Raw genomic sequence first — 13,826 nt, 5'->3', positions numbered from 1 at the left:
ACAACGGTTTTTATAACCATACCCGTGGTAATTGATTTTAGTAAAATTCGCGCCATACATTCTACAACGTCTATTGTGATTTTCGTGAATAATCGTTGTTAAAGGGGCGTTGTAGTTGCCTGGATTTGTAGTAGTGAAACTTTAAAAGCTCAGAAAAAATTCGGGTAAGCTAAGTGATTATTATAAGGGGTTTAATATAATTCATAAAATACGTGTTTCTTTTTTTCGCAACACTATATAATAATTTAGTAAGTACTCACTAAAAGATTAAAGTAATAAACAAATTGTATAATTAATGTCGTTAAACAAAGGATGAGAACGGATTATCTAGAGCTTAGCAAAAGGCTAATGACTAACAATAAGTCTTGCTTGTAACGGGTCGATCCGTCGCAAGCTTAAGACGGGTTGGATAGTACCATTTACATGCAAAATGGTAGAAAAGTGATCTGACTATTTACTGTGCGTGTGAATGACCTTATCAGATTAAAAAAAATAAGGAAGTACTATTGTACTATTCCCAATGTTACGTTTTAACCACAAAATTCAAAACCCACTACTACTTTTCCTGTAAACATTTGTTTTCGATTATAATTATTCTTTGTAAGTGTCGTATGGCGTTCTATTAATGAATTGTTCTTTTCTCTCAAAAAAAATCATAATCTCTCCTTCTCTCACATTTCAAAATCTTCATACAAATCAACCAAAATCCAAAACATTATCATAAATCTTGGTAAGATAGTAACGAAACAGTTAGCAAGACGACAACCAGTTAAGAAGAATACTAGAACGATAATGGCAATTGATGATGTTGGAGGAGGTTATCTCTTTTTCACGGATTTTATTTTCAATTTATTTGTTTTTGGCTTTGTTTGTGGTTTAAAAAAGGACACATGCAAATAATCCATGTCGACATCTGATGAATCAGTTGTTGTTGTTCAGTTTTCTTTATATATGCTTTTGTTTATGGTTCTATTTGGTTTCAGTATATTTAATTTTTTTGTTTGGTTTTAAAGTGTTGTGTTTATTTTGTTGTTGTTAGATTCTGTGGTGGCTCAAGGAAAGAAGAAAGTTGTGACTAGAGCGGCGGGAAAAGGGAAAGGATTGTGGTTGTTTTGGAGACGGATTGTGGTTATGTTAATTTGTATGTAAATTTATGAATTGTTTTGGCCATCGTTTACGACCTTATTTAGGACATCTTTTGGATTGTACTAAATAATACATGTATGCTCACTATATTTTGAGAGCGTACTTTTGGACAACTGTTCCCAAAATTTGACAATATGTTACCTCCTATGAAATTGCACCGTTTTCATGTGGACGAATAGAGTAGGAGAACAAATGTTTACATTTTCAGCAATTATGTTAACATATTTCTCACGAATGGCAACATGGCTTATAAACTGTAATGCCTTAAAAAAATACATAGACTGATTTGTTTTCGTATTACTGATACAATACAAGGGCAATAATGTGAATTGTTTGCAAATTGATCAATTATGTTACCAAATTATATATGGTGGACAACTAGAGTAGGAGAACAAATGTAAACATTTTCAGCAATTATGTTCCCAAATCGTGAATGGTAACTTATTTCTCACGAATGACAACATGGCTTATAAAGTGCAATGCCTTAAAAAATACATAGACGGATTTGTTTTCATATTAAAATACAAGGGCAATAATGTGAATTGTTTATAAATTGATCTATTATGTTACCAAATTATTTATGGTAACATATCGTTCAAGAGCGTATACATTACGTAACTAATATAATGTCTTTTTTTTTTGAGAAAATGTAAGCTTCTCATTAAAGATCATAAGTCTCCAAAAACATACAATTAGAAGGCATAGTGATACTAACTTCCTTCATGACTTCACAAATGCATCTAACCAATTCATAACACTAGCCGACTGACACTTAGACTGAAATTTTTTAACTCTATTACAAACATCAATCTGAACAAGTTTAACAAGCTTTTCTGGACATAGCAAGGCCTGATCCACCCTGCACTTGTTCCTAGCCATCAACAAATGATAAATCAACCCTGCCAAGATAACCCCAACAATTTTCTTCTTACTGAGACTCCTGTAGCGTTTACTGCACCACCATCTGATGCAGTCTTCATCAGACAACATCTCAGCACACCAATCAGAGACCATTCTACAGCATCGCCTACTGTACTCACACTTGAAAAATAAATGAGTATGAGTTTCCTGCTGCATCCCACATAAGAAACACAAATTAGACTGAATAATCTTCATACTCATCAATATATCTTGAGTAAGGAGTCTGTTATGCCCCATTAACCAACTGATAAACCCATGTTTGGGAACTACCCAAGCATTAAGAATCCAGGGGTACCAATCACAAACAGCATCCTGAGCTTGTAACAACTTATAACCCAAAGCAGTAGAATAAGGTGCAGTCACTCCTGAGCTAGGCATTAAAAGCTCCTTGAAGAGAGATTTAATCTGGCAAATCTTTCTCCATGAATATTATTCAACGACTTGTTGACATACTTGTCCATAATTCGCAACATTATTTACAAAAGAAAACAATGTTACCACATCGAGCTCAAGTATTTATAACTCCATAGTTGCTTCAAATGATTACTTATGTTTTTCATATGGTGACATATTTAAATTTAGCTCATCAATTCATCAATAATATATGTCATCATTTTTGGGATTATTGTAGACATTTGAATAATCAGATAACGTTATGTGAAATGAGAACATACACTGATATTTTAATCACATATTCAAATTGAGGTCCAACAAGTTCAGCGGTTTGATATGTGACCATATTTTGGACAATTGTTGAAAAACGGTTAATCTAATAAGGTTATGTCAAAAATGATAAAAATACAGTGATATATGTGTAACATTGAAATTTAAATAAACAAGTTCATTAATATTATATGTGACCACTTGTTGGATTATTGTTGACACAAAAAATAATCTAATAAGGTTATATAGAAAATGGATGGAAAATGGATTATAAGAGTATGAGTAGATGGTTAAGCATGCATAAAAAGATGGAGGTGATATTGATGAATGAAATAGTAGAAAGATGAGGGGCATTAAATGCTTGGAGTGTTTAATTGTTTATTGCTAATAAGTGACATTAAATAATGGATGAAGTACAAATTGACAATAGAATATTGGTTAGGGTACAACACAATGTCCCATAAAGCTGCTTAGCTCATTCCCACTTGGTTGACATACCCAGTACCACTTCCATGCAATATGGTATATATTTGACCCGTCGCAAATTTGCGACGGGTATCTCCGTCACAAATGAGAATTTATAAATGACTAAACGACAGGCATTATATGTGTTATTTTCCCAAAAATACGGCTTTCCAATGAATCATGCAAGTAACAAGGATTAGTTTGTTCACATCAAACAATTGTATAACAGTTGGTCTTGCTTTAGACGGATCATTTCCATCAAGCATTAAAACGGATTTTGTAACCATTTTATACCTAAATGTAACCACTATTGAAAAACAAGCTATCATAAGTCGTAACAGTAATTCAGATCGTTGTGGTTACATTTAACTATAAAATGGCCACATATATCGTCTGTAATTTCAAACGAAAGTGAGCCTCTAAAATAAGAATTTGCGTAAAATTGGTGACAAATTCCACCCGTGATAATATTGGATAAACAGTTGGTTTAGCGACACTAGAGTAATGCCTGCGCAAAATCTGTTTGTTCACATCAAACTTCTTAAACCATACATTAGTTTAACAAGATCAAATTCTACAAGATCTCAAAACACGGTCTTAAAAATTACTCCCTCAAATTTGTTAGAATCATACCATTTGAATAAAATACTCCTCACATGTATATTCATCAAATGATGCAACTCCAATGAATGAAAGGGACTATTCTCTAAACCCCTTCTAAGGTTTGTTTTCCAAAATGACCAAATACTACCAAGAACATTAACAGACGATCGAAGGCGGCAGTATGTGTTAATAAATCAAAGCACAAATGAGAGAAGAAGGATAGATTGCATTGACTAGGAAACATTCTTGTAGCAATTCACGTCCTCCTACAATCTTATGGAGGGAGCATTATACAGTAATCTCAAGATTTTATTGTCATTTATACAAAGGATTTCTTCCATTTAGATCATCGGAATATTTTCTCATGAAAAGTCTCCATGGAGAAGGTGAGGGCAGCATACAGAAAATTTGATTGTTGGCTTGTTGCAGATAAGTAGCTCCTTCGATACCAACACTCATCGACTTGTCGCTTTACCCAAGGACGTAAAGCTAAGCCTGCCAAATATAGAAATATAAGTGATGAGACGAAGACGATGTATAACACAACAATTGTGATCCAAATTTCTAAAGCGCAAATGTTAGTAACTAAAACACTCTTCACTTATGGGGTTGTACTGAACATCTGACACAACACTCAAAGGGTATAGGTTTGAAATGCATACTCACTCTTACCAATAACTTAGAAGAGCAAAAAGGGAAGCCAACATGAATACATGATAATAGAGATAAACAGGCTCTTAGACATTCTATTTTACTAAACCCACATAGAAAAAGAATACGTATATTTCTCAGACTTAAAAATCTATACCACACGTTTGTTCGGCAAAATGAGGATTTTATACCCATACCTCAAACCCGTAACGTATGGATTTCAATACTTAGATATGTACGGAGTACCATAGTCAACAAGCAGAGTTTATAGCAAGAGTTTTACCTAGGAATGTCAATGGGGCAGGTCCTAAGGGACCCGTGCCACATATGCTGGGACCCAAACTCGAGTTAAAGGGTTTGGGTTTGGGTTTGGGTAGGGTCAGGGTCCCCCATGGTCCCAATTTTTTTCAAGTTATTCCATCATATTAATGAACTTTTGTATGTACTCCGTAATTTTTTACTATTAATGTAAATGCAATTAAGCATATTTCAATGAAGTACAGCATTATAACAAAATTTTTAAAAAAAACCGAAATATTAGTTGCAAATTAGTGGATAAATAAGTACTTCAATGAAAAAAAAAAATCAATTCGTGCTTACTGAATCTTTGTTTTGTTGTGGATTAGTTAATATATACATAACAGATCCATGGTTTGGATCTTGGTCTCAATGTTGAGACCCAGATATAGACACGACTAAATTTTTGAAGACCAAAACTTTTGTTTACCTGATAAGTGGCTTCTTCTGCGCAGCGGCGGGATTTATTGGAGCCGGAGCTGGCATTGCAAGTTCAGACGGCTGCAAACAAGACGATTTGTATTGATTAAAAATATGCAGCAAGCTTTGAAGCAAAGTGCTAATTACATCCATTTCAGACACAACATCCAACTATTCAAGTCCAGTAGCACAGCTGCACAGCCAAAAACGTTCCCTCCAAAACATATATTTTACCATTTATCTCGGGACTGCTGAAACAGTCTGAAGAGAGCTATATGATAATGCATTTTTTATTTCAAGAAATCCATTACAGAAATCATGTCTTCTTAAACGTTCTTTTGAAATTACGTTTAGGCATTTTCTCATGCCTTCTTACCCTCCAATAAACATAAAAGCCTAGGAAATATGCTTACAAGGCCAAAGAAACTGATCATGATGTAACAGCCAGATTTTGATTTAAAAAAAAAAATTTGCTTTTGCCAGATTTTAGTTTAAAGGAAAAAAAAAAAAAAAACAATCGCTTTTGGAAGGACAGATTAAAAACCACCACTGTAGAGATGAAGACTACATGACTCCAAGTTCCTAAAGCAGAATACAGTGTATCATAGTTCACTGGTTGACATTGAAAAAATAAGATTTGGAAACAGAATGAGACCTCAAGCTCCTCCAAATCCTCGGTAGCAAACGAAGTGGATGGAGCAGCAGTAGAGCCATTCATTATTGCAACAACTGAAGATGACTTAGCAGGCTCGTCTGACGGCTCGGTGCTATTTTCGAAAAACTCAACTTGATTTGCTTTTCCCAAGTTATCCTCAAGCTCATCTAGCTCAGGAACAGGTTCTTTGTTGGCACCATAAGGGCCTGACATAATTTTCTCGATTGCCAACGACTCTGCCACATTGAAGTTTGATGGAACTGCAGGAGCAGGTAAAGTCTTCAGGGAACTTATCTGTGAAGATCCATTGAGTTCAGAGATTTCCAGGTTTATCATATCAGTATCTACTGCAGCTTTCCCGGGCTCAACAAATGCATTAGTATCAACATGATTTAACTTCATCAGAGACGTTGCAGTGCTGACAGGACTACCATTACGACCACCACCACTAGAGGAAGCCAAAGATACAGAGCACTTAAGAGCAATATCGTCATTTTCCCTTTTTCTCTTCTTCCCATCATCTGGTTTATCAGAAATGGATTTACATTCTGATGCTTCTGCCACAGCGCTGACAGATGAGTTGCCCTCTACAAGCCGCCTACTCTCACTAGATGATTTAGTAGGACGGGAAGGTTTTATACTCCCAGGGAATACAAAAGCAGGTATATTTCTCCTTTTCACATGGCCTACACGGATCTCCATCCCAGGTTTCCAGCGAGTATACATATTCACTGTTTGTTTAAACTCATCCACAGTCATTCTTATATCAAACTGCTCCCCTTCGCCAGCTGGAATCTCTTTCTTACGTTGCAACCCCATGAAATAACTGCAATGAAAAGGTTTGGATTTATCTGAGAATTCACCGGGGTGTGGATGGCACTGAAGCATGTTGTATGTGTGTCTCTCTATCTGTTATGTTAACAGCAGAATGTCAGGAAAGCTTTCGGAAAGGAAAGGGAAGTAAAATCAAATTAGAATTGCCTGAAGTATTAGGCCCACTCTTTCTTTACCTTCAAAGTAAGCGTACGAATACGAGACTCAACCCATCCCTTCCAATTTAGAAAGTCATCAGCATTCTCTGCATTGATGTCTATCTGCAGATAGTTTTTATATGCTTCAAAAAAGGGATGAGGCTCAAACAGTGTATCCCAGTCAGCTTTATTGGCTTCCATTTCCTGAAAGCATACAGAATCAACTTTAGGTGGAACTAAAAAAGAAGTATACATGTGATACAACAATGGAACATGGATATACACAACATAACTCCTGTGTTGAAAACACAAGAAGATGATTCTGCATAGCAAAAAGTAAACCTGCATCACAAAAAAACAACACAGAACTACAAGAGTATTTCCTGAAGTTACCACTAAAACACACATGATGAGAGGAAGACAATGAAAGAAGTACAAGTGCAAAACAGGGTCATAGCACAAAAGCAACAGACAGAATCAGAACCGAACAGATCAGGGAATGTGTTATGATTGATGATGGACTATAATTACGTTTGATAGCATATTATGCAAAAACATAAAACTATTTTAGCAAGCTGACTCTATAACTAGACATCCTACTACATGATAACACCGGAAAAAAAATATGAACAATAGAATCTAGGGACAATATACAACCAAAAACAGAGCCGCCTCCAAGAGAAAACTGGCGATAGTAGTAAAATAAAATAAAAAAACCACACCAGACATCAAAGGAAGGAAATGCTGCCACAGACAATAGCTGGGCCACATCACCACCATAAAACATAGAACAAATACCTCGCAAACTTCATGCCCCCTTTGAAACTGTTCCGTCATAATCCTTAAAGTACTGGACGAGACATTATAGCTAGAATTCATGCACGGGTACGCAGGAGTTATAATGGGCATCAAATGATATCTGTCCTTGGGATTCCTCCTAGGGTCCCACACTGGCAGACCAAACGATCCTTCCTCAATATCACAGAGCATAACAGGATTTGGCCACCTCCATTGAGTATAAACCCTAAAGAAGCGAGATACTAACATATTGGGCAATGCATTAGGGTACAGTTGACAAATGCGACCAACTAGTAGTGCCCAATTGATACCACCAAGAAATCCAGCAACCTAAACACAAAATGGACAGCGGTTGATCATTGATTCTAAACAATGAGACTAAAAGGGCTAGACTTAAAACTGCTCAAGTTGTAAAATAACAACAAACCGTAACTAGCGAGTGCTCAACTAGATTTCTTGTTATGGGCTCCAAAAGAAGGAAATGAATTATTACGTACATTTGAGTAGACACCACGACGTTTTGCCCAAAATCTCATGCATCTAAGTGTTGTACGGAAGTTCTGAAACACAATACAAAATTAATCAAACAGAACTAGTTTGAAAGATACGAATACCAACGAAAACAATAAAAAGTCTTAAGTCAAAACGGATATTCATAAACTATCCCCCTTAGCTTATAGAATCAATTGTAACACACAAGTTGCATACATTTATATTTGGAACCAAACGCAAAATTTGATCGTAACTCGCAACCATTAAGACTACGGATCGCTCATCGTATTCTCGCAAAATTGAATCTTGCGAGATATCCAAATCCTGATATTTAGAAAGAAAAGCAGTAGTCAAAAACCGGCAAACAAGCACCAGAGAACATACGTATAACTTAAAGATGCAAGCAGCTCCCTAATCGATGTATCGCATGCCATAGGTGAGAACTATTTGTAGTTGCACTACAATTTTATTTCCATACAAATTTCCACCAACAAGATCTGCCTTATGGTTGGTAATATACAGAGCACAAAAGGCAATTTAAGCAAGATACAAAACTTATGGAGGAAGTGCTTCAAAAAGGTTAGATTCAGTAAGTTAGAACTAATCAATGGAAGTCAGATAGCATCTTATCAAGAAGTGCTTGACGAGTTGATGCTAGTCATGTGTCAGGCCGAGCACAAAGAGGTGTGGACAAAAGTCATCGGTGTCTACGTGATGTATGACGGTATCCTTCTTTATCTTTGAGCTCACCCTAATCCATGCAGATAAGGTACCCTACAAAATTTCTTCTGCTTTAACTTCACAACTCAAAACTAAAAATCAAAAATAAATGTAACTTTGATGCAGAGACAAGGTTCATCTTGGTGGCTTGATTCTACGCTACGTAAAAACCCATTGCTCTCCCCAGCCATACACAACTAAGATAGTAGACATCACCTCGACTTAGATGAAACAGAGACATCATAAGACCCACCCAATTCAAGATTTATGGAAAAGGAACGAGATTCAGAAAAAGAAAGGATGACTCATCCAGGGAAAAGACATGACATGACATGAACACACTTCATATTGGAGCCAAAAACACTATTCCTTTTACTGTAGGGAAACACTTGAGTGTCACAAGTTCAATATAACATACAAATCAGTGAATCACCATAACTTCTCACAAGCAGTAAGAAAAATGAAAATGCACTCCTCAAAGAATACATGAAATTGAATCCGGATTTTCGGGAGTGTACAATGCATATGAGAAAACAACAATGATACAAAGGTTGAACTCACTTCAGGAATCACCCAAAGCGACAACTTTGCATACAGAAGATCAATAGAGACCCCATTAAACTTGAACTCCATCACTGGAACATGAGCATCAGGGACAGCACGCAGTTCTCGTAACTCGGCATCTCGACAAAGCATCCTATGGAGCTCACCAAAGAAATCCTCCTACATCCAGAAACACCCAAAGTAAGGGCGCCAAATTTTATTGTAAAACAGGGCAAACGAGTTGGCTAAGGTTCGATTTTTACCTCTCGTGTTGCATGTCTAGGCCCGACACAAAGTGTATCTATATCAGCTCCAGGGCCATGCACCTAACAACGAAAAAAATAGTGTGATTAACAGAGCTAACTCACTAACACTACGATCAATCTTTAAAACAAAATACCTACTCCGAATGTGCCCTAGTAATTGCCAAAAGAAAGAATAGAGATATCACATTCAAATCTGGACAAAATGTTGTCTATACTAGGTTGTAAATGATCTGAACCGGCTCAGTTAAAGCTCGGCTTGTACTCGGTCAAACCAAGCTCGAGTCGAGCTAGGGGTAACTTCGAGCCGATCCCAGCAGGGCTCGGCTCGGCTCTGCTCGAAAGCTCATTTGGGCTCGTCTATAGTTTTTTTGTATAGTTTTTATACTCTCATATTAATTTTATTTCAGATTATATGTTATTTTGGCATTTTTATAAGTATATTACATTAAATTATCTATTATTACTTTATAATCTTATTTGTTTTGAAAAATATTTGTATTTAGTTAGATTCAAAAAGCAAGAAAGTTGTTATTTTTGGTCAATTTGAACTTCAATTTTTTAGGCTCAACGAGCCGAGCCGAGCCAAGCTCATGAGCTCGGGATCGGATCGGCTCGTTTACGGCCCTAGTTGCTACCTATTCATCTCTACTAGTCTACTATAAGTCAATGTAGTTGTTATTCCGATCAACTTGAACTTCCAAACTTTCTTTTAATCTTAATAATCATACGTTAGCATCCACTTAATTCTTTCTTCAGTTAGACAATATCCTACAATGTCCAAGGACATGCCCATTTGCCAAAACGGAAGTATAATACCACATAAATGGATCAAACCATGAAGATGTTCACCACAATATAATAGGAGATGCCTTCAAAAATCCTGTCCCCTCGTTATTCTATAATACGAGCATATCATGTTTAAACAATGTTGACACCTATAAATCTTAAGTCATTCCGTGATTCCATAAAACTAACCTAACTACTACTTATCACATGGCAGCTACCTCTGATGGTCCTCAAGAATTGACATATCAAGGGCAGGGGGGATTAGCTAAACACCAATAAGTTGTTGCTGGCACCCTAATATGACCTTTCTTTTGCCTTCCGAAATGAGAACCGGGCATAAACCCCAAGTGCCTTACTCTATATAGTTTGATTGGCGTACAGGAAATCAGTTGTCTTACAATTTGCAACTGCTGCAAGCTTGGGTGCTCAGCCGGGAGGTATAGAGGTATACAAGAATCCAATGTAATTTGTGACAGAGAATCTAAATCATTCAAGACTCAAATGATGATTCAAGTAATTAAATATAAGAAGCATTCATACCCCAAGCCGGTACGACCCAAAAGTGAAGATCTTGGCATTTGCTTCCTGAACCAATTGATCATTCAACCCCTTGGCTTGACTTATTGTTTTCACCCAAGCCTTGACTATCTATACCATCACAAAACACAATCAAAAACAAGTGTCAAAAATCAAGCTCAATACTTGATAAGCCAAACAAGCAAAGCAACAGTAAAGACCACCATAATCACCTGGTCTAGTCTTCCAAGCACTTCCTCCCTTTTGACTGCTTCCTCCTGACTCTCGTACAGCCCCACATTTTCCAAGTACTGTCAAAAACCACCATAATTCTCAGTTAAGTATATCTATAGTTGGCAATCAACAACCCAAAATCAACATCAACATAATCAACTAAATTCAACATAAATAAACAACAATCGACCTTTTCAAGATGGCGAGTTTTGATCACATCATCCTCCGTTGGCCCACCCAACGAAATGGGTTCTGTTATACCCAACCTCTGTCCATTAGGCCGAAGACCATTCGCTCCATAGCTAGCCATTTATAGCTCAAGGATAAAACTTTTCTCTCGGTTCACTAACAATATTCTTTCTATTGGCTAACAAAATCTCTCAATTTTCCCTCAATATGATTCTTTTACAACCAATCAACACAATCTTTTGCTTTTTTCATACAATTCTCGTTTTTTCACTTTTTTTTCGCTTTTTTTTTTTTTTTACTTTAATTGCGCATAAATTGATCAATTACTCCTGTAATTGAATATTACTCCTGTAATTGAATGAAATAAATTCCAAAAAATAAAAACTAGCAAGATCAAAAGAAGAACAAATAAGAAAATTCTGTTACTGTGCGGTATACCGATACAATATAATACATCAAAAAGGATTAACCAAACTACAATCAACTAATTAAGGAGCTTATAAATAAAACAGCGATAATCTAATGAGAAAATTGATGATAATACAACTGAAATAAAAACCCTAAATATCATCAAAAATTGATGGAATTGAACAATCGAACGACAAAATTAGGGCGGAAATTATCTAACACACAGATCTTCGTCGGCAGGTATTGAGCGAATTTGGTGGAATCTTCGTCTGCCTTCGAAACCCTAATTTCTTCTTCTCTTCGGCAGATTTGAGAAAATAACCCAATTAAGTTATCTACGACTCTACTAGTACCTATTTTAAAACCCGTCGTCGGATTATATAGTTCTCTTTTGTGACCAGAAAATAGAATAGAAATGGTTTTATTTCTAAAAAAATTTGTTTAGAGGTGTTGATTGGGTAAGTTTAGGGATGGCAATGGGTCGGGTCTGGGTCGGGTCCGGGTTATGTGAACCTTGGACCCGTACCCAACCCAGACCCGCAAGGGTCCAAAATCAGCAGACCCATACCCAAACCCAATGGGTCCGGGTCGGATCCGGGTCTACCGCGGGTCCATCTTCAACAAATTTATGAGCAAATCAAAAGAACTAAGCGGTTGAAAATCATATGAAATTTACATCACTAGAATCCCTATATGAGTATCAACCCTTTATATTGTTTACTACCAAGTTTAATTTACATCACAAATAGACTAAACAAGACAAAAAGATCATCTAAACTATTTTTCCCCAAATTAATTCAAACGAATCAGGTATGAAACCCTAGAATCCAATAACTTACCTAGAAATGGTCGTTTGATGAGCGTTTGATAATCGATTTGATAAGAAATGTGATGGAATTAGGGGTAGAAATTAAAACCCTAACTTTTCCAATGAAACCTTCGAAAAATATGCGACATGCAACAATATGAAGTGTGTTCCTTCCAGAGATGATAGTGGTGAAGGAGGAGAAGTAATGGGTTCGGTGTTGACCGACTGAGGCGGAGTGGTAGTCGTTTGTCCGCCGCTTGTGGTGGAGTGGTGGTCTACTGGTCTCTAGAAGTGTGTGTTGGCCTGTTGGGTTAATTTGTGGGTTGTCTGGAGGTGAAAAAGGGAAGGTACCAATGTACCATCCATACAAAACGTGAGAAGTCTTCAACTTTGTAGTTTGATTTGGTTTTTAAAATCTTTTTTTTTTTTTTTTTTTTTTTATGAAATAACGGGTCCAAGGGTCGGGTCTGGGTCTTATATCTCAGACCCATACCCGGACCCGAATTATTTGTAGAAGACCCATACCCGACCCATGCCCATAGGGTCTGAAAAAATAAGACCCATACCCGCCCCATTAGGGTCCGACCCGACGGGTCTGGGTCGGGTCTTGGACCCACTGCCATCCCTAGGTAAGTTGGGTTGGATTTGGGTCGGGTTGGGTTCGAGCTAGTGACTTGTGATTGCATTTGGGTTACTTGTGGGTTAGGTTAGTTGGGTCAATTCATAGCTCGGGTTCGGGTTACTAACGAGTTCGTTATTGTCTCGAGTCGTATCATTCCGGGTTTGAGATAGGTTTTGGCGTTTTGCATAGTTTGACTACTCAATTCATTATCGGGTCAATTATTTCTGACTATTTTGCTCGTTAAATACTTTTATAAATATAGTTCATAAAACATGGAAGTGATTTAATTGTTGTTTAATTCCATTTTTTTAGATAGAGAGAGAGATATAGCAACCTCAAAGAGAAATCATTTTTCTTAATATAAAAAACCGCTACATCAATAATTTTTCGAGGGAAATTAGCCGACCGACACCATAACGATCGCATCTTAGAGCTATGTGCGCTAGTTCATGTGCTATTCTATTACCGGATCGACTTACGAAAAGGAAATTAACGCGCTCAACGTTATTGCATAATCTATCTATAAATATAATAAAAAGACAATCTAACTCACCACATTTCATTCCTTAAAAAAAAAAAAAAAAAAAAACTCACCACATTTCGTCATCCTCATATTTAAGTTCATTTTTTTCAAGCTACATCATCATCTATT

At 36.6% G+C, this 13,826-nt stretch overlaps 2 protein-coding genes across 4 annotated transcripts; both read right to left on the bottom strand.

Annotated features, from left to right (window-relative positions):
• Positions 1-1,866: 1,866 nt before the first annotated feature.
• On the bottom strand, positions 1,867-2,445 carry LOC141655225 (uncharacterized). The gene has a single exon (XM_074462315.1). The coding sequence runs from the start codon at positions 2,443-2,445 to the stop codon at positions 1,867-1,869; it is 579 nt and encodes a 192-aa protein (XP_074318416.1).
• Positions 2,446-4,004: 1,559 nt separating this feature from the next.
• LOC141657269 (nuclear poly(A) polymerase 1-like) lies at positions 4,005-12,963 on the bottom strand. 3 transcript variants are annotated; one of them, XM_074464438.1, is made up of 13 exons: positions 12,584-12,918; positions 11,338-11,684; positions 11,147-11,224; positions 10,938-11,045; positions 9,609-9,671; positions 9,364-9,525; positions 8,299-8,406; positions 8,088-8,150; positions 7,591-7,920; positions 6,832-6,996; positions 5,822-6,730; positions 5,177-5,247; positions 4,005-4,293 (listed from the first exon to the last, which is right to left on the bottom strand). In XM_074464438.1, exons 2-13 carry the CDS (start codon positions 11,455-11,457, stop codon positions 4,254-4,256), a joined length of 2,217 nt encoding a protein of 738 aa, XP_074320539.1. In that variant the 5' UTR covers positions 11,458-11,684; positions 12,584-12,918; the 3' UTR covers positions 4,005-4,253. The 3 variants fall into 3 exon arrangements, with proteins under 3 accessions (XP_074320539.1, XP_074320538.1, XP_074320540.1); XM_074464437.1 differs by having other exon boundaries at positions 11,338-12,963; XM_074464439.1 differs by lacking the exon at positions 11,338-11,684 and having other exon boundaries at positions 12,584-12,938.
• Between the last annotated feature and the right edge of the window lie 863 nt (positions 12,964-13,826).

This window comes from Silene latifolia, chromosome 5 (assembly GCF_048544455.1).
Source record: "Silene latifolia isolate original U9 population chromosome 5, ASM4854445v1, whole genome shotgun sequence".
Classification (NCBI taxonomy): domain Eukaryota; kingdom Viridiplantae; phylum Streptophyta; class Magnoliopsida; order Caryophyllales; family Caryophyllaceae; genus Silene; species Silene latifolia.
Note: the sequence above shows the minus strand (reverse complement) of the source record. Positions and strands in the feature narration are given on the sequence as shown.